Source organism: Priapulus caudatus, unplaced genomic scaffold (assembly GCF_000485595.1).
Source record: "Priapulus caudatus unplaced genomic scaffold, Priapulus_caudatus-5.0.1 Scaffold2439, whole genome shotgun sequence".
Lineage (NCBI taxonomy): Eukaryota > Metazoa > Priapulida > Priapulimorpha > Priapulimorphida > Priapulidae > Priapulus > Priapulus caudatus.
This window is the reverse complement of record NW_014579500.1, coordinates 1-24,248: the sequence shown is the minus strand read 5'-3', so window position 1 is coordinate 24,248 and position 24,248 is coordinate 1. Positions and strand designations below refer to the sequence as shown.

Genomic DNA, 24,248 nt, shown 5'->3' with positions numbered 1-24,248 from the left:
TGGGTAGCATCGCGCCAATTTCACAGTCCTGTGTGCATTTTACCAGGGTAAGCGTCGCGCCCAATTTACAGTCTGCTTGTAGCAATTGTACGCAGGGTAAAAGTCGCGCAATGAGCAGTCTGTGTGCGTACCAGGGTGACATCGCGCCAATTACAGTCGTGTGTGCAATTTCCCAGGGTAGCATCGCGCGAATCTATACAGGTCTGTTAGTGCGTTACCAGGGTAGAAGCATCGCGCCAATTTACAGTCTGTGTGCATTACCAGCCGGTCAACTCGCGCCAATTTACGTCTGTGTGCTGGTTACCAGGGCGGGGCGCGGTCAACATCGGCGCATTTACACGTCTGTGTGCACTTTACCGCCGGTAACATCGGCGCAAATGTTCACAGTCTGTTGCGCGGTTTAGCCAGCCGGGGCGTACATCGCGCGAATTACAGTCGGTGTGCATTTACCAGGTAACATCGCCGGCCACTTTACAGTCTTGTGTGCGACTACCAGCGGTAAGCAGCGCGGCAAATTTACGATCTGTGTGCGTTTACCAGTGGGTACATCGCGCCAGATTTACAGTCTGTGTGATGTTACCAGGTGAACATCGCGCCGATTTACGTCTGTGTGCATTTACCGGGTAACATCGCCGCCAATTTACAGTCTTGTGCGCCCTCTACCAGGCGCTGGTACATCGCGCAATTTACAGTCTGTGTGGTTTTCACCAGTGTAACAGTCGCACAATTCTCAGATCCTGTGCTGTCGGCTATTCACAGCTGGTGAACGATGCCACGCATTTACAGTCTAGTCGCTGCGTTTTATCCGAGTGATAACCATCGCACCAATTTCTACGTCTGTGTGCGTTTCCAGGGTGTAATCATCGCGCCAATTTACAGTCTGTGTGCATTTACCAGCGGTGACATCGCGCCAATTTTACAGTCTTGCTGTGGCGTGTGATACCAGGGTAACCATCGCGCCAATTTACAGTCTGTGTGCGGTTCAGCTGTAACATCGCCACACTTTACAGTGCTGTGTGCGTTCACAGTGCTCAACATCGCGCCCAATTTACAGTCTGTGTGCGTTTACCAGGTACTCGCGCCAATGTTACAGTCTGTGTTGCGTTTACCAGGGTAACATCGCCGCCAATTATACAGTCTGTGTCGGCGTTTACCAGGGCGTAACATCGCCGGCCATTTTTCGAGTCTGTGTGCGTTACCAGGTGTAACATCGCCGCAATTTACCATTCTGTGTGCGTTCCAGGGTAACATCGCGGGCAATTTACAGTCTGTGTGCATTTACGAGGTACATCGCCCCCCCGCAATTTACAGTGCTGTGTGCATTTTACCAGCGGTAAAGATCGCAGGGCCAATTTACAGTTCTGTGTGCGTTTTACGCGAGGGTTAACATCGCCGTGGCCAATTTACAGTCTGTGTGCATTTACCGACGGTAACATCGCGCCAATTTGACAGTCTGCTGTGCAGGTTTACCACAGGGTAACTATCGCGCCAATTTACAGTCGGTGTGCGTCTTACCAGTGTAACAGTCGCACAATTTCGCAGTCCTGTGTTGCGTTTACCAGTGTAACATCGCGCCAATTTACAGTCTGGTGCGTTGTACCAGGGTACATGCGGCATTTACAGTCTGGTGTGCGTTTCAGTGTAACCATCGCGCCAGATTTACAGTCTGGTGTGCGTTTACGCAGTGTAACTTCGCGCCATTACAAGTCGTGTGCGTTTCAGGGTAACTCGCGCCAATTTACAGTCTGTGTGCGATTTACCATGTACATTGCACCATTTACAGTCTGTGTTGCGTTTACCGGTGAACAGTCGCGCCAATTTACTTCTGTGTGGCTTTACCAGGGCTATACATCGCACCGAATTTACAGTCTGTGTGGTGGTTACCAGGGCGGCGGGGGCTGCCGCGCGGCGGGGCGGGCGCCTAACTCCACAATTTACAGTCTGTGTGCGTATTACAGTGTAACATCGCCCACCCAATTTACGTCTGTGTGCGTTTACCAGTGAACATCGCGGCCAATTTACAGTCTGTGTGCATTTACCTTGTTTTTAGAACCGCGAATTTAGGTCTGTGTGGCGTTGGTTGCTGGCGCTCAATTGGTTGGTGATTACCAGGGTATACGATCGCCGCCAGATTACAGTCTGTGGTGGCGTTACCAGGTAACACCCACAATACAGTGGTTACCAGTGTAAGTTTTTTGTGCGCCAATTTACAGCGTGTGCGACAGTGGTAACATCGCGGCATTACATTACCAGGGTAACATCGCGCAATTTACAGCTCTGTGTGCGTTTACAGGGATAACCATCGCGCCGAATTTACAGTCTGTGTGCGTTTACAGTGTCAACTCGCGCCATTTTACAGTCTGTGTGCGTTTACCAGGGTACATCGCGCCAATTTCGTCTGTGTGCATTTTACCAGGGTAACATCGCGCCAATTCTACGCAGTCTGTGTGCGTTTCCAGTGTAACAATCGCGGCAATTTACATCTTGGTGTGCGTTTACCAGCGTACATCGCGCCAATTTCAGTCTGTGGTGCGTTTACCAGTGTAACATCGCGGCCAATTTACAGTCTGTATGCGCTTACGCAGGTGTAAACTCGCCACCAATTTACAGTTTGTGGTGCGTTTTACCAGTGTAACATCGCCGCCATTATACATCTGTGTGCGCTTTACCAGTAACATCGCGCCAATTTACACGTCTGTGTGCGTTTACCAGTGGTTCATCGCCACAATTTACAGTCTGTGTGCGTTTAACAGGGTAACATCGCGCCAATTTACAGCTCTGTGTGCGGGCTTTACCAGTGAAACATCCACAATTTTACAGTCTTGTGCGTTTACAGTGCCTAACTCGGCAATTTACAGTCTGTGTTTGCCGTTTACCAGGCGTTAACATCGCGCACATTTACAGTCTGTGTGGCGTTTACCAGTGTAACATCCCGCCAATTACAGTCTGTGTAGCGTTTACCAGGGTAACATCGCGCCAATTTTTCAGTCTGTTGTGCGTTTTACCAGGTAACATCGCGCCAATTTAACAGTCTGTGTGCGTTTACCAGTGACATTCGCGCCCAATTTACAGTCTGTGTGCGTTTACCAGCGGTACATCGCGCCAATTTACAGTCTGTGATGCGTTTACGCAGCGTAACATCGCGCAATATTACAGTCTGTGTGCGTTTCACAGTGTTAACATCGCGCCAATTACAGTCTGTGTGCGTTTACCAGGGTAACATTCCACCAATTTACGTCTGTGTGCGTTTACAGTGCTAAACATCGCGCCAATTTACAGTCTGCTTGTGCGTTTACCAGGGGCTATACATCGCCCGCCAATTTACAGTCTGTGCTGCGTTACCGTCGTACATCGCACCAATTTACCAGTCTGTGTGCGGTTTACCAGAGGTAACTATCTGCACCAATTTAACAGTCGTGGCTGCGCTTTACCAGGGTACATCGACAATTTACAGCTGTTGTGCGTTTACCAGTGTAAAAACATCGCCGCCAATTTACAGTCTGTGTGCGTTTACCAAGGGTAACATCGCGGCAATTTACAGCTATGGTGCGCGTTTACCAGTGTAACATCGCCGCCAATTTACAGTCTGTGTGCGTTTACAGTGTAAAATCGCCGCCAATTTACAGTCTGCTGTGCGTTTACCAGGGTAACATTCGCACAATCTTACAGTCTGTGTTGCGTTATACCAGGGTAACATCGCGCCAAATTTACAGTCTGTGTGCGTTTACCAGTGCTAACATCGCGCAATTATACAGTACTGTGTGCGTTACCAGGGATAACATCGCGCCATTTTACGTCTGTGTGCGTCTTACCATTGTAACATCGCACCCAAGATTTTTACAGTCTGTGTGCGTTTACCAGGCGTAACATCGCCCACAATTTACAGTCTTGTGTTGCGTTACCAGCGGTACATCGCACCATTTTCGTCTGTGATGCGTTTACCAGGGTACATCGCTGCCAATTTACAGTCTGTGTGCGTTTAACCAGGGTACATCGCGCCAATGTACAGTCTGTGCTTGGTTTACCAGCTGTAACATCGCGCCAATTTACCAGTCTGTGTGCCGGTTTACAGTGTAACATCGCGCCAATTTACAGTCCTATGTGCGTTTACCAGGGTAACATTGGGGCCGCTTCTACCTGACGTCGGACACGCCTGAAACCCGTGCTGCCCCCTTCCTGCTCCGCCGACGTTTGTAGCTGAGCGCAGTCGAATCGTGCAATCAGAGGTGCCGCATGGGCGACAAGGAAGAAGAAGCTGGCGTCCATCAGCCAGCACCGCCACTCTCGTACGTACGCGCCTTCCGCGATCGTCTCCTCGTTGTCCGGTAATACTTGTCGTGCTCACGGCGGCCTGCTCGTTGTACATTAATAATTTCATACGTTGTATCCGCTAAATATTAATAACTGATAATTAATAATATTAATAATAAAATACGTGCACGTACGACAGCACCCGCTCCTGGTATCAGGCGCACCACCCCCAGAGCAACAGCCTCGCTGGCCTTACTGCGTGCCCCCGCCCTGACACACGTCTCGCTAACGTACCGCTCGCGCTGGGTCCGCCCACACTGCTTCGCGCGTAGCTCGCGTCGTCCGCCCACACCTGCCGTCGCTCCGTAACGCCTCGCGTTGTGTCCGCCCCAACACCTGCTCCGCGCGGTTACGCTCGCCGTGTCCGCCCACAAAACCTGCTCAAGACGCGTACCGCCTCGCGCCCGTGCCGTACGTAGCCGTCACGTTTATTATTTAATATATGATTATCATTAATTTAATATTACGGACTCACACACGGCGTTAAATTATTTAATGACACGAGCAGGGCGCGCGTCGAGCACGACAGCAGTATTTACGCCGTAGCAACGAGGAGACCCGACGCGCGGGAGGCGCGATCACGATACTGAGCGGTGGCCGGTGCTGCTGATGCGACGCCAGGCTTCTTCTTCGCTTAGGGTTTCCTGCTCCCACCGTCGTCCCCCACTCCCACAACGCCTGCGCCTCCATGCCCATCGGCCTTCGCAACGAGTTCCGACTCGGCTCAGCTACACTCTACAGAGCCCTGGTTGTCGCGCCGCCCACAAACGCTGGGTATCGCGGCGCGAGCGTTAAACGGCTCGCGTCGGTGCCGCGCCAGCGCAACAGCACGCGTGTGTTCTCGACGCTGCGTGGCGCCTCGCGTGTCCGGCCCCACACTAGCTCGCGCGTTTACCGCTCGCGTGCTCCGACCTCACCCAGTCTGTATCCGTCATGCAGTCACTCAGCCCATCAGTCCAGCCCATCATAGTCCCCGCGATAACCGTTCCCCGTCCGCGGTGGCACAGGTCGCCGCCAGGTCGCTCCAACCCAGTCCGCAGGTGCCGCCGTGCCATGGCGCCGTCTTTTCGGGTCGCCCAAGGTGGCGACGTCCGCGCCTAAATACAACGTCGCTTGTCCGCTCGGTGGGCACGGCCGTCCTCGCTGCGCTCCGACGTCAGCGTGGTAAAACGCACGGTCGTCGCCGCGCCCCAATGTTTACCCTGCCCGTAAAACGCACACAGCACTGTAAATTGGCGCGGAGTGTTTCCGGCGGCCGAGACTCGGTAGCAACTCAAGACAACTCAAGATGCTCCGTGACACTCTCGCGCGCGATCGTTACACTCAGCACGTCAAACAGCCACATCTAGACTGAAAGTTGGGCGCCGATGTTACCCTTCGGCGCCGTGTAAGAATCGCTTCACACAGGAGTGTGTCACCTAGTCCTGCACACTCTGGCCGCGATGTTACGTAACACGCCATGTCCGCAATTTTTTTCTTTTTATTTTTGTCAACGTCCGCTTTTGGGTTTAACTTGGCACGGTCCGACCCGGCTCTTGCTTATCTTTTTTTCTTTTTTTCGGTTTCTCCTTTGTCTTTTTTGAGTAACACGTCGTCCGGTGGCCACGTCCCAAAGGTAAAACAGTCGTCCGCGGCTGGCGCTTCGTCCGCGTGGCGCCTGTTTGCGGCTTGCACTGGCCCCGCCACCTGGTCAAAACGGGCATAAACAGCCAGCATCGTAAGATTGGTCCGCGGCCGATGTTACCCCTGGTAAACGCACACAGACTGTAAATGTGTGCGATGTTACCCTTGTAAACGCACACAGACATGTTAGGAATTTGGGCACCTGTCTGCGTCCGCTGTTACATCTTGTGGTAAACGCCACACAGACTGTAAATTGTGTGTCAACTTCGTCGCCGGATGTTACCTTGGTAACGCCACACAGCACTGTAAATTGGCGCGATGTTACACTGCCTAAACGCACACGGACTGTAAATTGGCCGCCGATGTTACGCCTGTCGCGGTAACGCCACACAGACTGTGTAGAATTGCGTGCCGATGTTACCCTCGACGTAAACGACACACGACTGTAAAATTGGCGCGATTTTGACACTGGTAACACGCACACAGACTGGTAAATTCTGCGCGCGATCGTTACACTGCACGTAAACCGCACACAGACTGTAAATTGGCGGCGATGTTACCCATCGTAAACGCACACAGGACTGACTGAAATTGGCGCGCGCGGGTGATCGTTACCGCACCTGGTAGGACTGGGCACGACTGCCGTCCCTGGTAATTGGTGCGATGTTACCATGGTAACCTGCAGCGCACAGACTGTAAATTGGTGCGCATTGGGCGTCGATGTGTCCCCCTCCGACCCCGTAACACGCACACAGACTGTCAAATTTGGCGGTGCGATTGTTTACACTGGTAAACGCCAACACAGCACTGATAAATTGTCGGCGCGGTTCCCGCGATGTTACCCTGGTAAACGCACACAGACTCGTAATTTGCGGCGCCGGTGGAGTCGCGCTGTCACCATGCAGTAACGCACACCAGACTGTAAATTGGGTCGGCACGTCGTCCGCCTGTGGCACTGTCCGCAGGTCGCACGTCGGTCCGCGGTGACGACGTCGTCCGCGGTGGCACCTACCGCGCCGGGTAAGCACGTCGCGTCGTCCGCTGGTGGCGTCCACGGTGGCCACGTCGTCCGCGGTGGCACGTTCCGCGTAGTTGGCACCGTCGTCCGCGGGTTGACACGTCGGTCGCGAGTGGCCGTCGTCCGCGCGTAACACGTTCTGTCCGCGGGTGTCCTGGCACGTCTGATTTCGCGGTGGCGCCCGTCCGCGGCTGCGCGGTCCGCCGATGGCACGTCGTCCGCGGTGGCACGTCCGCCGATGCGTTGGTAACACGTCTCCGCAGGTGGCACGGTCCGGCGGTGCCCGGTCCGCGTGCACGTCGGTCCGCGGTGTGGCACTGTCCGCTGGAGTGGCACGTCGCGCTCGGCCGTTTGGCGCTTTGTCCGCCAAGGTGCGCCTGTCCGCGGTGGCACGCGTCGTCCGCGGTGGCACGTCCGCGGTGGCACGTCCGCGGTGGCACGTCTGCGGTGGCACGTTTGCGGTGGTGGGGAGAAGGGAGGAGAAAAGGAACAGAAGCAATGGGAAGGAGGAGAAGTTACATTGTTGTTGTTGTTGTTGACAGTCTCCCAGCAGGAGGAGGAAGGCGGTGAAGCCATACAAGTTTCTCTCAGCGACAGCGTCCGTCTCTCCGTCCAACTCGTCGCGCTTCAGCGCAGGAATCCCGAGTCCCAACTCGTCAGGGGGCGCCAGCAGCATTCCGATGTTCTACCAGCGCCGCATGGCCTCCAGCTACAGCGTAGACAACTTTCACCTCGGTGCGTGTGCATCCCTGTCGGGCCCCACAATTAGCGAAGGTTTGAAATTTATTAGGGAATCAAGGCAGTATCCCTTTCGGCCCCCAAGGGGGGGGGAAGGTTCGAAACTTATCAGGGAATCGAGGTAACATCCTCTTCAGGCCTCACAGAAGGGTAAGCGTGGGTTGAAAACTCCGGCGACCTTCATCACAATCTTCATCACGCGTGGATGTTTCTCATCGCCGTTCGCGCTTGCAGGTGCGGAATCCAAGTCACATTCCCCATCGCACCACCTCTGGCTGCCGACCTCAGCGCCCTCTATATGGACCAGTCCGTCGCGCCACGGCAGACCTCCGACGAGGTACGGTGCGTGTAATGTCACGCATAGTTATTATTTATTATTGTACATATAATATATATATATATATATATATATATATATATATATATATATCAGGAGAATATCAAAGAGATTGAGTTGAGAGATGAGTTGGGTTTGGAGATTATTTACTCCCATTATTATATAAATATGTATATATGTATATGTATATAGTCTTATATATATGTAGTTGAATGTATGTGACTACTTGATTCCAAGATAATGTAAATAATATATATATAACAATATAATATATAATATATGTATAATTATAAAGAGTAATATGTAACTCCGAGAAAGTCATGCCGATAGAGGGGGACAGCATGACATCATCTACCGACCTTGTGACCTCGTGACCTCACGCGTCGTCTGCCCCCGCAGGTCGCCCGTGTTACGTCGCGGCGCCGCGTTGCCGGGTGGGGCGTCGCCGGGCGGGGCGTTGCCGGGCGGGGCGGCGGCGTCCGGCGGACAGATGCTCACGCCGCGCAAGTCTTCGACGCTGTCGAGTACGTCACGTAGCAGCACACTGACCCCCGACCCGTCGCCCCGCGCCCCGGTGAGTAGTGTTACCCGTCGCCCCGGTGAGTAGTGTTACCCGTTGCCCCGGTGAGTAGTGTTACCCGTCGCCCCGGTGAGTAGTGTTACCCGTCGCCCCGGTGAGTAGTGTTACCCGTTGCCCCGGTGAGTAGTGTTACCCGTCGCCCCGGTGAGTAGTGTTACCCATTGCTCTGGACCTGATTAAATAACAGATGCACAGCTCAGCCTCTCTCTCTCTTTCTCTCTCTCTCTCTCTCTCTTCCTCTCTCGCTCTCTCTCGCTCTTTCTCTCTCTCTCTCTCTCTCTCTTTCCCATATGTGTGTGGAGAGGAGACACGAGATTCTAACCCCCTCTCTCTCTCTCTCACCGTGTTTTCTAGGAGGTTGTCGATGCGTCCAAGTCGAATTCTGACACTCTGTCGAACGAATCACAGAAGAAGGTGGAACAGCCGTCCGCGACTAACAATGGTGAGTGCCCACACATCCTCATCATCGCATTCTCATCACATCATCATCATCATCATCATCATCATCATCCTCATCATCATCATCATCATCTTCATCATCATCTTCTATATCGCCATCATCATCATCATCATCATCATCATCATCTTCATCATCATCTTCCATATTGCCATCATCATCATCATCATCATCATCATCATCATCCTCATCTTTTATATCACCATCCTTGTCCTCATCCCCATCCTTATCCTGGTTCCTATCTATCCTCGTCGTCCTCCTCTCCATCATCACTTCCTCAGCATCCTCATCATCACGTTCTCATTGCGCAGTACCACCACGACCAATTTTTGCAGACGAACTCTGCCCCTTGTTACCATGACGACAGACTCTTGCATATGCACTCTGCCCCTCGTTACCACGACAACCAACTCTTGCAGACGAACTCTGCCATGTGCTGAAGAAGATATCGCTGGAGCGCTACCAGCCGATCTTTGAGGAGCAGGAGGTTGACCTGGAGGCCTTCCTCACGCTTACCGACGCGGACCTGACAGAGATCGGCATCACTCAGCGCGACCCACGGCAACGCATCCTCCGCGCCATCGCAGAGCTGCAGAACGGCAAGGTAACGACGGCGGCAGCGGCGCACGCACACGAAGCTTCCTTACAGATTGTCACGTGTTAGTTACTGTCCAGCGAATAATTCTTCAATATTACGAATTGTGACGAGATTGTTCTACTGTGGACTCACATTCATCTCCTCCTCACCACCTCCCCCACTCCCCCGGCGCCATCTAGATGTTAACAAACGAAACAACACCTCATACCCCGACGTTAATGACGGACACCGTCTCCCTCTAGCCCCGTCGCCGCACTCAATGACAGGCACAATCTCCCCCCTCCCGCCGTCTGCGCAACTCCTCCCGGCGCCACCTACATATAACCGACGGGCACAAAACTCGCCCGCCACCGTCACCGCCGCTCACCCGGCGCCACCTATATGTTCGCGATGGGCATGAATTCCTTGACGCGTCCTCCATCTCCCTCCGACACGAATCTCTTCCTGCCGCGATCCAGGTTCCTCCTCAGCAAGGCGTCCGTGATGACGCCGGCGGATGCGCAGGCCGCCGCGAACCTCTCCACGTGCGCGCTGGCGTTCGGAACGTCGAGGCACAGGTCCGGCAGCTCATCGACGACGCGGTGGAAGCCGGTCGCCATCTGCACGGGCGTGATGGTGACGGAGTCGTAGAGCGACTTCAGCAGCGCGGCCATCATCGTGGAGCTGCGTTCTCCGCCATCCTCAACCACGGTCACGATCGCCTCGTACACGAGCTCGTGATGGAAGTGAGGCACCTGGTGGGGGGCGAGAGAAAACACAAGAACGTTACAAACGACGTCGATAGACGTTTTATTATTGCTACCTCGAGGAGAAGGGGAGAAAACACTCAAGAACGTTGTTAAAAAAAAGTAATGAAAAAATCAATATACAATGGGGGGGGGGGGTGCGGACTCGACTACAACACTGTTGTGAATTAACAACCATGTTGCATTCATACATTCATTGCAGTATTGCTGCCATCAAAATGTATATATTTTAGTGTTCCGTACTGCTTCTTGCAAGTTCTATTGCTAGATTGTGTAAATAGTCATGATTCTATTGCATATTAAAAAAAAAAAATTGAAGGATTTATGACGAATAAAGCTTTTTTTATACATATTTTGTTTCATGTAACAACATGTACCACTACAAAATTAAACGGTCGCCGCATAAGACAAAACATAATTATATCGCCTCATTATTAAGAAGAGAGGTAAGAGTCGAGACTTAAAAATTATTCAAGAAAACAACTAACATATAATTATATACAACTGGCCAAACGCCTACCGACTGCGTGCACCGGAACTTTGAACGTTTCAATAATAAAATGAGGGTAAACAAACCCGTAACGTATTTATACTCTCTACGCCAAGTGCTTGTGACTTCATTGATCACAAAATTAATACTGTACTAAGCATTTTATGGATGCCCACTTGAAACTGCGAACGCGCGCACTCGAAACTCCTCCGCACTCCTTCCAAAATGTACCGCTATTTCGGTGGCGGCGCAACCATCCAATGACAATTGAAAATGTTTTATTAAAATCATATATATATATACGCCTAGTGAGAGCCCGAAACGGGCATTACACAGAATAATAATGTAGTACAAATATCTATCGCTATAAAGTTCATAGATCATCTTGTGTTCAAATTATTTAGTCTTCGTTCACTTTTTCTTTCATACTGTTTGATTCTCTTTATGTTGAAGCATTCACAAGTTGTATGCACAAGACCTCTCTACTCCTGTCTGTTGTCTACAACATTCCTCCACTGATCAAGAATATTACCACACCTCAGAGCACCTTTGCAGGTATTCTTATATCTCAATTTAGGACAACCAACAGATCGGGATCCATTTGCTAGCTCGCTGTATAAGAGTGCCTTTGCTGGTCTGTCATTATCCATTCTACAGATGTGGCCAAACAAACGCAGACGACTTCTAACTAGCTTTAACTCGATGTCTTCAACACCCGCTCTGTTCAGGACCTCCTCGTTACTGATGTAATGATCCCATTTAATATGCATGATTAAGCGCAGGTGACGTTGTTGCATTGTTCTCAGTTGTCGAACTTGATGATGGTACAGAGTCCAGGTTTCACTGCCGTACATCAGAAGTGGCATAAGACACTGGTTGTAGACTTTGATTTTAGTGTTTATTGTAAGGTCACGTAAGTTGAACACTCTTTGACGTAGTCGACCAAAAGCACATGATGTTGCTTGGATACGAGCTGCAAGTTCCTCCTTCATCGAGCAGTCATTTGTTACATAGCTGCCAAGGTATTTGAAGCGGGTGACGTTCGCCAACTTTAGCTGCTGCTGACTGGACGCCCTAAGGCGAGCTGGTGCTGAATCGATCGCGCCAACGCGTGTAACATGTATACACTGTATAACAGCTGGCTCGCTGCTGGCTACACACACACACGAACACACACACGAGAGCGATCACATTACCTCCCTGCAACTCCGCTGCGCGGAGGTAATTACAACATACACGTGGGATGTGTGTTTCAGGGCAAGGAGAGACAGCTGATGCATGACACAGTGAAGAACTTCCATCTTGCGGACGCGGCGGCGGCCGCGACGACAACGAGATGTAAGATGAAGACTGACGACAGCTGCGACGGTAGGTGGCGGAGGGGAGTAACAACATTAGTCTAAATATTAGTCTTAACACTAACATTTTCTCACGGACCTTCGACAGAAACACGGTGAATTTACCGTTTCTCGTACGCAGGAACTAGAATATTTCCCGGAACATATATCCTGCTTATATTTATCGTCACTCGTCCACTAACGCGGCTGCGATGTCGTTTCAGGCGACGAGGAGGCGGCGGCATCAGCGGCAACAGCGACCGAAAGCGTCCCTCAGAGCGGCAAGACAAGGTCGTCCTAGCCAAGGTCGTCCTAGCAGCTTCAAGGTCAGAGGGGTCGTGACCTTACGAACCCCCGTCATTCAACGCGTGCCTTACCAACTATCTCATCACTCTGACGGGAATCGTCCCGTTTTAAGGGACGGCCTGGATTTACACGACGGACCAGCGGGAGAGTTTTACCGCGCGTCGTCCGTCGTACCCGAGACGAGATCGCGGGAGAATCAACGAACGCTGCTTGGTTCTGGATCAGGTCGCGGGAGAATCAACGAACGCTGCTTGGTTCTGGATCAGGTCGTGGGAGAGCATTGATTGATCGCGAGAGATGAGCCAACGACGTCGCGATAGGAATGCCACGGTTTTGCGTGGCGATCGCGCTCTCATTACGCCGTGCGCTTCCCGCTCGCATCGCTCATGCCATCTATGGTCAGAACAACGAATCTCTGTAGACCGTTAATCTTTATTTTATGTTGCCGACGATGAATATCTCTCACGGAAAAACTTGCGATGCCGACAGTTCAGTAGAAATGCCTAGTAGGGGCTGCGAACGATCAACAGGCTCAGTGTTTGTGTAGGAAGTTGTGCTTATCACAGACCACCCAAGGTTGTGCTTAGCATATTCGCGATGTGGCAAGTGGATTTTGCATAGTTACGGATTATCTAGTCATTCTTGGGTTTTTGTGCGTAGGTCACCAACGTCTCATAATATTTTGCGTCCCATCTCTCGATCTCCAATCCTCACGATTTGCTGTTTACAGCATGCAGGTGTTTTTTTCTCCCGAAATGTAAATTTGTTTTGGCGATGCAGTGCGGTAGGTAGAAGTGTCCAGTTTCGCAATCCTTGTAGTGCATGATGATTTAAGTGTCTATTCGAATGGCAACTGCTAGTAGTAGTGATGAGTGTAAGGAATAGTGATGAGTGTGTGTCAGGTGCAGCAGTGAAACAGTTTCCCTGACAGATTCTAGTCACAGATTCAAGTTCATTTCAGCCCGACAATGATGATGCTGCTGCTGCTGCTGCTGCTGCTGCTGCTACTGCTGTTGGTGCTTTTGTCGAATTGTTGAAGTGTGCATGTCTCGGATGTAAATACTTTTTTGACAATTAAAACACATCTAAAACTAAACATTCTCTAACAGAGATTGATTATAGTTGAACGTTTATGAAAAAAGACCAAGCTGGACCTCGGATACATGTGTGCGTGCGTGTAACACTGTATACATACAATATATATACATATGTATATATATATATACATATAGGTCATTCCATCGGGTTGGGGAACAGTGCGTATGCAGCACTGTATCACAAGTTGCTTTTAAGATTCATTCACAGACATTTTTTCATTAACCTGTAGCTTGTCTCAAAGAGGCAACCCTACACTTCAAAACAAGACCAAACTTCACTGCATTGGACAAAATTTCACTGTTACAAAAGGCCGACAAATGATGGTGTCGGGAGTTGTATTTGTAACAAAATGTGTGGCACATGCAAGCTAGCAGATTACTGTGCTTTGTGTAAGACAACATTACAGCTTTGCTTCTTTTACAGGTGTCAGCTAACATGCCAACCCAACGGATGTCAGCACGAGAACACGAGGGCTAGGGCCACACACGTCGGTACGAATTTTGTTCCAATGCCTCATTATTCGCATGCAAGTTGTTCCAAGTCCAAAATTCCAACGTAAACGTGGTGGAAAATTGCAGCGCGTGTCTGTCGTCTAAAACGTTTTTTGCCCGCTCGTGGTAAACTTCCGCTCATAAGGTCTATGTACCTCAGGGTACTGCCGGAACGTACCCTGGTAACTATCTGATATGGTTAGGGTTAGGGAGTAGGCGTAGGCAACTCCCTAGACTCGTTAATGGAGTAGGCGAGGTATGGTCAGGCATATTAGATAGTACCAGGGTACGTTCCGGTATACCGGACCGTACCCAGGGTACGTTCCGGCAGTACCCCGGGGTACATAGACCCTCTCAGCGTAACTTCCAGTGTCTCCATTTCTGCGCAAGTGACGCACTCATGGCGCCGCTCACCCAGACTCTGCCTCACATGCCTGCCTACATTCTGTGGTAGACAGCAGCAGTAGGCACTCCATGGGTGGATGAACACAAGGTTGCATAGAGCAGGGACGCCCCGCAACAGGAGAAGTGGCAGGCATGTGATTGGTGATTGACATTGATGGTCGCTTATCAAGCACAACATTACCGATGCATCCGCAATACAGTTCTAATTGAATGTCGTGAAATATGGAATTTGTGAATCAGTGTTGTAGGTCTCGAGGCCGGTCTTGGCCTCGAGACCGGCCTCGAGACCGTTTTCCTTGGTCTCGGTCTCGGTCTTGGCCTCGGAGTGCAATGACTCGGACTCGGACTCGGACTCGAGCCCTCCGGACTCGAGGACTCGGGTCGAGGCCGGCTCGAGGCCACTACATACATAGTACACAACTGTACATATTGTAACACTCAGTTTACAAGAATTAAAAACTAAAACTCTTAGGTTTTCTAGATACACGGCCTAATCTTGTAACGTTTTCAATATGGCTCAATTAATAAGACTAGCTATTACCCGTCCTCCAGACGGCATGAGTGGGGTCTGATTAGAGGATGGTGGTTTAACCATTTATCTCTCACTTTTAGTTGAGGATGTATTTACAGTAAACGAAAAATACTGATATTTAAACTCGAGTCATATATCAATATTTTACCTTAAAATTACCAATTTGATGGTACAATTTCACTTATTTAGATATTATTTTTGAAAATATTCTGGTTAGAAGCATCATTAATAAGTCAAATTCTTAAAAAAAAGCAAAATGCATTGAGTAGTTTTGAAGATCTATTTTCTTGAAAGTCAGTGGGTGGCGGCGGGCAGGGTTACACCTCCCGTTGTCAAATATTTGCACACACGCACGCACGCACACACATCACACACACGCGCGCACGCACGCACACACCGCATTCACACACACACATACACGCACACGCACATGCACACGCACACGCACACACACGCACATGCACACGCACACACACGCATACATACATAAATACATACATACATACATACATACATGCATGCATGCATACATACATACATACATACATACATACATACATACATACATACATACATACATACATCATCACCATCATCATCATCTTCACCTCCAGCTCCAGCAGGCAGCGCGTTGCCTCGATGATGTCTCCTGACGACAGGTACTCCTTCAGCAGCAGCACCATCTTCTTAACGAGCAGCTTGACGGGGCGGATGCCACCGCCGACGCCCCACACGTTGTCGAGCCTCACGAATCCGTGCTTCATGCTCAGCAGCACCTCCGCTCGCTCCAGCGCCTGGCTCGCCGCGCCGTTGTCCGCGTGGCCGGCGTACGCATGAACGTAGCGTGGCGGCAGGCAGTCGTCGGCGACGCAGCGAGCCATGAAGTTGCCAAGGACGACGGCCGCATCGGGCGTGTCGAGCGTCAGGTCGGGCAGGTCGTTCTGCAGCTTGTCGAACGCGTCGACGACGTCGTTGATGGATAGCGCGATGCCGTACAGGTCGGCGATGACGCGCGACGCCAGCTCACGCTGCATCGCCTTGCGATCCATCGCCATGGAGATGATCTTGTAAACGATCTCGCAGCGTGTCTTCCCGAAGTTGAGGTCGTCGAAGGACATGACGACGTCGTGGGTGTCTCCGTGCTCGAAGTACTCCTTCACGACCTCCTCAACCTCACGATGAGTCTCGTCCGCGGTCAGCTCCGGCTGTAGCTCCTTGACGACGACCCCGCGCCTCGCCTTCCCGCCCTCGTCCTCACCAGAGTCGTAGTTGGGGTCGCGCGAGTCGTTCGTCGCCGCCTCGCTTCCCAGCTCGCACCCGGGCTTTCCCCACGTGCCCTTCCCGCCGGCGCCGCCTTTCTTCGCGAGGCCGCGGCCCTTCCCCATGCGGCTCTTGCGGTCATGTGCGTGGCGCGCGGCGCGGCTCATCTGCGACACGCTGGGCATGTTTTCTGGGACGGGCGTCCCCGCGAGGCCCATCTCCAGCTTCGCGAGGAACTTGGACGTGTGCTTCGCCTTGCGACGCAGACGGTCGGGGTGGACAAAGTCGGCGGCCGCCGCGCCGCTCGCGTCGCCGCCGCCCCCTACCTCCGCGCCGCCGTCCACTGCCGTGTCCTCGATCATCTCCTCCACCTCAAAGTTCTGCTTGTTTCCGTCGCTCGCCATCCTTCGTCCGTCCGTACGTACGTCCGCTTCTTCTTCCAGTGACTCCTAGGTGGCGCTGCTGGGCTCTTGTGCGCCGCTACTGGCACTGCAAACCTTCACGCCCACTCGCTCGTGAGAGAGAAAGGGAATACCCCGTGGGGAGCTTAGAGGGGGGTAGGGAACACAGCAAAGGCGAGAGAGACGCTAACGCGAGAGAAGCTCCTAGTCTCCTCTTGCAGCGTGCGTGGGGGTCAGTGGTGCATCGGCAGGTGACGGGAGCAAGTGGAGAGGAGAGGGTCGTGCTGCGTGGCGTGGCGTGGCGTGGCGTGGCGTGGCGTGGCGTGGCGTGGCGTGGCGTGGCGTGGCGTGGCGTGTCTAGTAGGCGACCTTCGGCTGCTGCGTCATCAGCTGTCCGAAACGCTTCTTGATGGTGACCCTGTGTCGTGAGTACTTGTCGTCGGGGGAGAACCGAGCTGAAAGCACGGAAATAAAGAAGGGGGTGAGAGAGAGAGAGAGAGAGAGAGAGAGAGAGAGAAAGAGGGGGATAGAGAGAGAGAGAGAGCATCGCTTCAGAGAGAGAGAGCGAGCCGAGAGAGAGAGGAGAGGAGAAAGAGAGAGTAGAGAGAGAGAGAGAGAGAGAGAGAGAGAGAGAGAGAGAGAGAGAGAGAGGAGAGAGAGAGAGAGAGAGAGATAAAGAGAGAGAGAGAAAAGCGAGAGAGGAGAGGGAGAGAGAGAGGAGAGAGAGTGAGTGTGTGTGTGTGTGTGGTGTGTTGGTGTGAGAGAGAGCGAGAGAGAGAGAGAGAGAGAAAGAGAGAGAGATGAGAGAGGAGAGAGAGAGAGTAGATAGAGAGAGAGAGAGAGAGAGCTGAGAGGCGAGAGCGAGAGAGAGAGACGGTTTACTACTGTTACCATTAACCCCAATCGACTTTCAAAAACAAAAAGAGAAGTAAAAAAAACAGATGAAGGACAGACAAAAATAAAGAATTTTTTATTTTTTATTATTGTTTATTTTTTGTTTTATTTTATTCAAAAACCAAAAAAAAATAAAAAGAGAACAGACACACCCGAACCCAAAAAAAAACAGGCCAACAGTATGCTCGGTCGGCGCTCGCTGCGCGCGCGCGCCGCGCGCGCGCCGCGGCGCGCGCGCGCGCCGCGCGCAGCGCGCGCGCGCGGCGCGCGCGCGCGCGCGCGCGCGCGCCCGCGCGCGCGCGCGCTCCCCGCGCGCGCGCCGCGCGCCGCGCGCGGGCGCGCGCCGCGCGCGCGCGCGCGCGCGCGCGCCGCGCCGCGCGCCGCGCGCGCGCCGGCGCGCGCGCGCGCGCGCGCCGCCTGCGCGCGCGCGCGCCGCCGCGCGCGCGCGCGCGCGCGCGCGCGCGCGCGCGCGCGCCGCGCGCGCGCGCGCGCGCGCGCGCGCGCGCGCGCCGCGCGCGCGCGCGCGCGCGCGCGCGCGCGCGCGCGCCGCGCGCGCGCGCGCGCCGGGCTCGCCTTCCCCGCCCGGCCCTTGGCCGTCGGGTGCCCCTCTCCTCGCCGTCCCCCCGCCCCTCCCCCCGCCCGCCGGCCGTCCCCCTGCCTTGGGCCCCTTTTGTGTCTTGGCCGTCGGTGCCTTTCCTCTCCTGCCCTCGTTTTGTTTTTTCGTCGCCTCGCCCCCGTGCGCGTGCGTGCTGTCTTGCCCTGCTGCGCTCCCCGGCGCTCGTCGCCGGCCCGGGCCTCCCTCCCAGCCCTCGCTCTTCTGTGCTCCGTGCTCGGCGGGCCTCGTCCCCTTTCTTGTTCCTGTCCTCCCTTGCCGCGGTGGGTCCCGGGGTCCGTGTTATGGTGTCCCGCTTCCTGGGGCCTCTTGGTTTTGTCCATTCCCCCTCCCGCCCGCCGCTCGTTGCTGTCCTCCTTTCTGTTCTGAGTTTCCCTCTTCTTTCCCTCCCGTGCCTTGGTGCGCTTCTGTCTCCCTTTGCCGCGTTGCCTTGGTGCCTTTCTCTTTTCGCGCCCTTCCGGGCTTTCTCCCCTGCCCTCCCCCCTGCCCTTGCCCTCTCGTACGCTTCCTTCGGCTCATGCGCGCGCCCTCCCTCGCCGCGCGTTCCCCTTTGCTCCCCCGCCGTCCCGCCGGGTTCCTCTCCCCCTCGCTTGCTCCTCCTGTTTTCGTCTCCTTCGCTGGTGCGCCCTCTGGGTTGGCGCCCTGGCTGCTCCGTATTTCTGCCACCCCCCCGTTCCCCCCCCTCCCCCTGCCCTCGCCTCTTTGCCCCCTTTCCGCCGCCCCTCTGCCGCCGGAGGGCTGTCTGTTTCCGCGCCGCTGTCCTCCTCTGTCCCTTCCCCCTCCCTGTCCCTTTCGCCCCCCGCTCCGCGTCCCCCGTGCCGGCGCGCGACCGCGCTCCTCTCCCCGTCCCCGTGCGGTGGCCTCTGTCGTCGCGTGGTGGGCTTCCTCGTCCCCCTGTTCGTCCCCCTGTGTTTCCCCTCCACGCCGCCCCCGTGGCCTGCCCCCGGGCTGGTCTACACACCGGCCCCTTCATCCCCGGCCTGTTCGTTGGGCTCGTTCTGCCCCGTTGCCCCGCGCGTGGCGCCGTCCCGTTTCAGTGTCTTCCTTCCCGCTGGCCGCTTCTCCGTCGTGCCCCCACTCTTTGCCGCCCGGGGGCCGTTGTCCGCCCCCCCTTCGTCCGCGGCCTTCGTCTTTCCCCTTCCCCTTCCCCGCTCGTCCCCCGTTGCGCCCGCACCCTCGTCCGCGTTCTCGCGCCCGCACCCTCACTTGCCATCTCCTCCTCCCCTTGTCCGCCGCTCCGCCCCTCTCGTCCCTTCCTCTCCCGTTGCCCCTCCCCCCTTTCCCCCGTCCGACCTTCCCCTTCTCGTCCTCTTCCACTTTTCTCTCATGCCTCCCCTGTGTGTTTTCTTCGCCCCACGTCCCCCTTCCTTCCTTCTCTCGCAGCTCTCCCCCCCCCCCTCCCTTTCCCCCCTGGCGTCTGGCCCGGCTCCCCCTCCCTTTTTTTTTCCGTGGTCCCGCTCGGGCCCCCCCCTCCTTGCTTTTCCCTTTTTGGTGGCCCGCCCCTGCCCTCTGGTGGCCCGCCCCCCCCCCAGCCCCCATTCGTCCCTTTTTCTTCTCCCGTCCTTCGCCGTTCGCGTGGCGCCCCGTGTCCGCGCTCCCGCCCCCCTCTTCATCGGTCCGTCCTTTCCCCCCGTTCACTGGCCCCGCGTCGTTCCTCGCCCGTTTTTTCCAGCCCCTTTTCTCGTTCCCGTCTTTCCTCTCCTTTCTCCCCGTTCTTTCTGCGCCTACTTCCGTTCCTCCCTCCCTCCCTGCGCCCCCCCGCGACCTCTCCGCCTCCTCCCCACGTCCCTCTTTCGTGTTTTGTTTTTTCCTTCCTCCCCTCTCCCTTGCCGCTCCACGGCACCCGTTGTCCCCTCCCGGCCCTTGCGGCCGTCGGTTCCCCCTGTTCCCCGCCCGTTGTCCCGCTTCTCCCCCCGCGTCTTTCCGCCTCCTTCCTCCGCTCTCTTTCTTCTCGCCCTCGCCTGCCCGCTTGCCGTCTAGTTGCCCATCTGGTCTCTTCGTTCCCCCTGCCCCGTCCCCCCCCTCGCCCGTCGTCCTCCCCCCCCTCCCTTACTGCCTGCGTGCCTGCTTTGCCCCTGGCCCCCCCCCCCCCCCCCGTCGGCCCTCTCCTACGCGCGCCCTCCCCTGCGCCTCTGCCTGTTCCTGGTCTTCCCGTTGCTCGCCGGCCGCTGCGCGCTTTGCTGCTGCCGCTGGCCGCTGCCCTGACCCTCCCCCGGCCTCGCTTCCGGTTTTCGTGCCGCTTTTCTTGCCCCCCCTTCGTGTTTGTCTTGCGCTCCCTGCCCCTGCCCTCCCTCCCTTGCCCCCGCCCCCCGCTGCCTGCCTGCTTCTGCTGTTGCCCCTCTCTTCAAGTTTTCTCCGTCTGCTTGCCCCCTTGCGTGTTGTTCCTTTTTGGCGTCCCCTGATCCCTGCTGTGCTTCCCGTTATCCTCCCTCTGTTCCCGCCTGCTTCTTTGTTCGCTCCACCCCTCGCCTCCACCTGTCCCCCTTCCGCGTCCCCCTGCCGCGGTCCTTTTATCTGGCCCCTGCTGGCCCTGCCTTTCCTGCCGTCTCGCTTTCCACTCTTTTTTCCCCCGGGGGCCGCCTGCCCCGCCCCCCCCTCGTGTTGCCTCGTGCCCTGCGGGCCTCCGCTGCACTCCCCCTCCCCCCCCCTCGGCCGCGCCGGCGTGTGATTTTTCGCGGCGGGTCGACCGGCGGCGCTTCGCCTGCCTTTTTCCCCCCCGGCCTGATCCCCTTTTTCCTCATTTGTTTCCTCGCTCCGCCCGCCGTCCTCGGTCTTCTTCCTGTCCTCCTCGCCCGTGTGTCGCCCGGTCCTCTGCCTCTTGCTCGGTCTTCTCCTGTTCTCCTTGCGTGTGTCGCCGGCACTTTCTGTCTCTTTGCTCGGTATCCTCCTGTTCTCCTCGCCCGTTGTGTCGCCGTCTTCTTATCGGTCCTCCACCACTGCTCTTCCTGTTTTGTCTTCTGTCCCCCATGTCCACCTCCATTGGTCCCTCCCCTGTCGTCAGGTCCCGTCTTTTGGCTGCTTGGGTGGCCCGCCGGTCCCGTGTTTCGCCCTTTCCTTCCGTGCCGGCCTGTTTTCCCTCTTCGTCTTGTCTCTTCTTTGCCCCTTGGGGCCGTCTATGCCCTCTGCACCCGTCTTTCCCCCCCCGCCCCCCTGGCACCCCCTGCCCTTGCTGACTTGCGGCCCTACCTTTGCCTTCTCCCTTCCCCGGCCTCCCCTTTTCCCCCGTCTCTTGCCTCCCCTTTCTCCTCGTTCCTCCTTTTTCTCTCCCCGGCGCGTCTCACCCCCTTCCGTGGCTTGTTGCAGCCGCCGTCGCCGCTCGCTCCCCCGTGCCCGGCGTCGCCGTGCTGGCCTGGTGCGTGCCGTGTGCCGATCGCTCCGCGCCTTGCTCGCCTCTCTTTGCTGCGCTTCGCCCGTCCGCCCACTTCTTTTTTCTCCCCCTCGCCCTGCCCTTTTTCGTGGGCTTCGCTCGGGACAGCCCTCTTTTCCCTATTTGGCCCTTTTGGTGGCCCGCCCTGGCCTTTTGGTGGCCCCGGGCCACCGGGCCCCGCTCGTGGTCGCGGCCTGGCGTCTGGACTTTGTTCTCTTGTTCTCCCGGTTTTCCCCCGCTTGCCCCGCTTCTCGCGGCGTTGGCGTCCCGTGTGCGCCTGTCTTGTGTGCCGCCTTATTCCTGCGCCCCGTCGTTTTTCCTGCCCCTCTTCTTTATCTGTGGTTCGCCCTCATCCTATTCATCCCTTCCTTTCTGTACCTCCTGCTGTCTGACTTTGACCTTTTGTGCTTGTTCTCCTCCACTCCGCCCGCCTTGGTGCTGCAGTTCTGTTCTGCGTCTCGTTTTCTCAATCGCTGCGCTGTGTTTCTCTGTCCCCCGCCGTCTCCGCCACCCTTCGGCCTTCGTCGTCCGTGTTGTTCTCGTCGCCTTCCCTTCCGCCGTTCCTTGTCCGGCGCTGTTTCTGCCCGCGGGCACGCTGCCTCGGTCCGCCTCCTGCCCTTTCCCTACGCCCGCTCCCGCTGCCTCGCCGCGGCTGCCCACTGGTCCCCCCTTCCAAGGCCGGCTCCCCCTCCCCCGTCCTCCATCCCTGCCCTGGCCGTCGCCCCTGGCCGTGCCTTCCGTTCCCTGTCCCCTCCTGCCGTCCGCCTGCCTCCCCTTCTACGCTTTCCGGCGGGCCCTCACCCCTTCTTTTACCCCCCTTTCGCTTTTGCACCCTTTCTCTGTGCATTGTCGCATTCCCTCCTCTCCGGCAGGTATCGATTCTCCTCGCAACCCGTGGACCGGCAGTCAAATTTCTTTTCTAAACAGACAGTCAACAAATCCATGTTTAACCCTCCTCTTGAGGGTCGCAAAAGGTTATCTGACACTTACTCTTTCGCGATGTAGCCAGAAAGTAGATTTTTCATGGTCCTTTAATAATCCATACAAAATGTAGGTCACCGCACAACACAATCAATCGCTCCGTCAGACCATTCCTCAGAGAAATGTCTAAATCTGCCCTGTGCCCATTGACCTTTGACCTGTGACCTCCAATTTCAGCACAGTGCATGGCTTTTCCTACCATGATGTTATACACCAACTATCACGACCTAGGTCGAGCGTTTAGATTTGTCCGCATTTCCTGCATTTCCTTCACTTCATACCTTAGTTAAAGGAATGATGTCCCACCTTCTTTTACAACCTCCAGTTGAAACCTTTGACTTTGACAGCCCCAGCTTCGACATCTCAACTCGTTTGACGATCCCCCCCAATGTGCCGAATATCGTGACGTCGTTCGAGCGGTTAAAATTGTGCCCACTTTTGACGATACGCACCGCACGGCCGGACGGACGCCGGACACGACGACGATTCATGCGATTCTACAAGCTGCACCTGACTACGTCAAAGATGAGCTAACAATACACGGGAGCGATTCGCATCTTTTTTCAACCTCCGAAATCGCTCCCGGCGAAGCTCAAAATAGGCTCACCCGAAATTTTTTTACACAGAGCTATTTCCCCCCACGGCCACGCAGACTTGAAAACGAAAGCTCCCATGAAAAAAAAAGAAATTTCCACCCGCTGCACACACTACACCCTAACACTGAACACTACATGTAAGCAGTGTTACACCATTTTTAAACAATAAAACAATTTATTGCATACGTTGTGGCATTTATAACAAAGCAATTAGCAAGGACGAAAAATTACATTTAATATCGGTGGATATTTGTTGTGAATTGTCTTTGCTGTTGTGTGCCATTTCCAGAATTCTTTAAAGACAAAGTTTATAAATGTACTAACAAATTAACCATCCTACATCAATAGCTGCGTTCACACGAAGATTTCAAGTTGCCGTACTGAGCGTTCACCGAGCTAAAAATAGTTCAAGACTTATACGCGGCTTATTCAGTACCGTACTGAAATACGGCGGCTTATTCGGCGCGGATCACATTCCGCGCATGAAACATTCGGCAGCCCCGCACACGGCTCCGCTGGCCGCTGTATTGTCTGTCGTGTAACGCAATTCCGAGACCTCTTACTGAGTGCGCTTACGCGTAGACTGGTACCCGTTCGCTACACACGACGTTCGTGCAGGCGTGTGGAACTGTCGACGCGATACCAGTCTATATTAATAACCTAGCCAGGCTAAGCTCGATTCTCGTTGAACGCTCCGAGTTGTGTTAGCGAACGGATATTTCAGCCAAATTCAGCCCAGATAAGTAGCGAACCAGCGAGCCGGAAATCTCGTGTCAACGGCTGCTTATATTAGCCTATTATTTCAATAATAAATAAAACAATCTTGATTAGTTTTAACTTTTAACCCTTCACTGCTGAAATACTTTTTCAAACTATGTTCTACGCCCCCTGTGTGCTGAATACTTTTTTTGCAACAAGAAATTTTCATGTATATATGATTTAAACAAGTGCCGCGGACGACACGCGCCATTAACGTCTACTGCGTGACTCTGTGGTAAGAGCGGTGGCTTCTAGTAACAGCCTGTTAGTCCCAAATGTGTTCCCTATACCAAGCCGAAGACAGTGGAAT

General features: G+C 54.7%; 2 protein-coding genes and 1 long non-coding RNA gene across 3 annotated transcripts in view; 1 reads left to right on the top strand and 2 right to left on the bottom strand.

Moving 5' to 3' along the window:
- The window catches only part of LOC106818698 (ankyrin repeat and SAM domain-containing protein 6-like), a 7,521-nt gene extending 3,368 nt beyond the window's left edge, over positions 1-4,153 (top strand). The window contains exon 3 of the mRNA XM_014823375.1: positions 4,115-4,153. Coding sequence (XP_014678861.1) covers positions 4,115-4,141 — 27 coding nt within the window. The 3' untranslated portion in view covers positions 4,142-4,153. The remainder of the gene's footprint in view (positions 1-4,114) is intronic.
- A 5,669-nt stretch (positions 4,154-9,822) lies between these two features.
- Positions 9,823-17,061, bottom strand: LOC106818697 (programmed cell death protein 4-like). The gene is made up of 2 exons (XM_014823374.1): positions 15,676-17,061; positions 9,823-10,396 (listed from the first exon to the last, which is right to left on the bottom strand). The coding sequence occupies exons 1-2, from the start codon at positions 16,729-16,731 to the stop codon at positions 10,040-10,042; spliced, it is 1,413 nt and encodes a 470-aa protein (XP_014678860.1). The 5' UTR covers positions 16,732-17,061; the 3' UTR covers positions 9,823-10,039.
- LOC106818699 lies at positions 10,730-15,187 on the bottom strand. Its single transcript, XR_001395282.1, has 2 exons — positions 15,067-15,187; positions 10,730-11,203 (listed from the first exon to the last, which is right to left on the bottom strand). It is a non-coding gene; the product is annotated as an uncharacterized LOC106818699 (long non-coding RNA).
- Positions 17,062-24,248: the final 7,187 nt, after the last annotated feature.

Bases quoted from the DNA above. Each gene is read 5' to 3' on its own strand.
- LOC106818697 (XM_014823374.1), bottom strand. From the start codon at position 16,731: ATGGCGAGCGACGGAAACAAGCAGAACTTTGAGGTGGAGGAGATGATC. The intron at 10,397-15,675 runs GTGAAGATGATG...GCCCCCCACCAG, and splicing joins GCTGCCTGCTGGAGCTGGAG to GTGCCTCACTTCCATCACGA.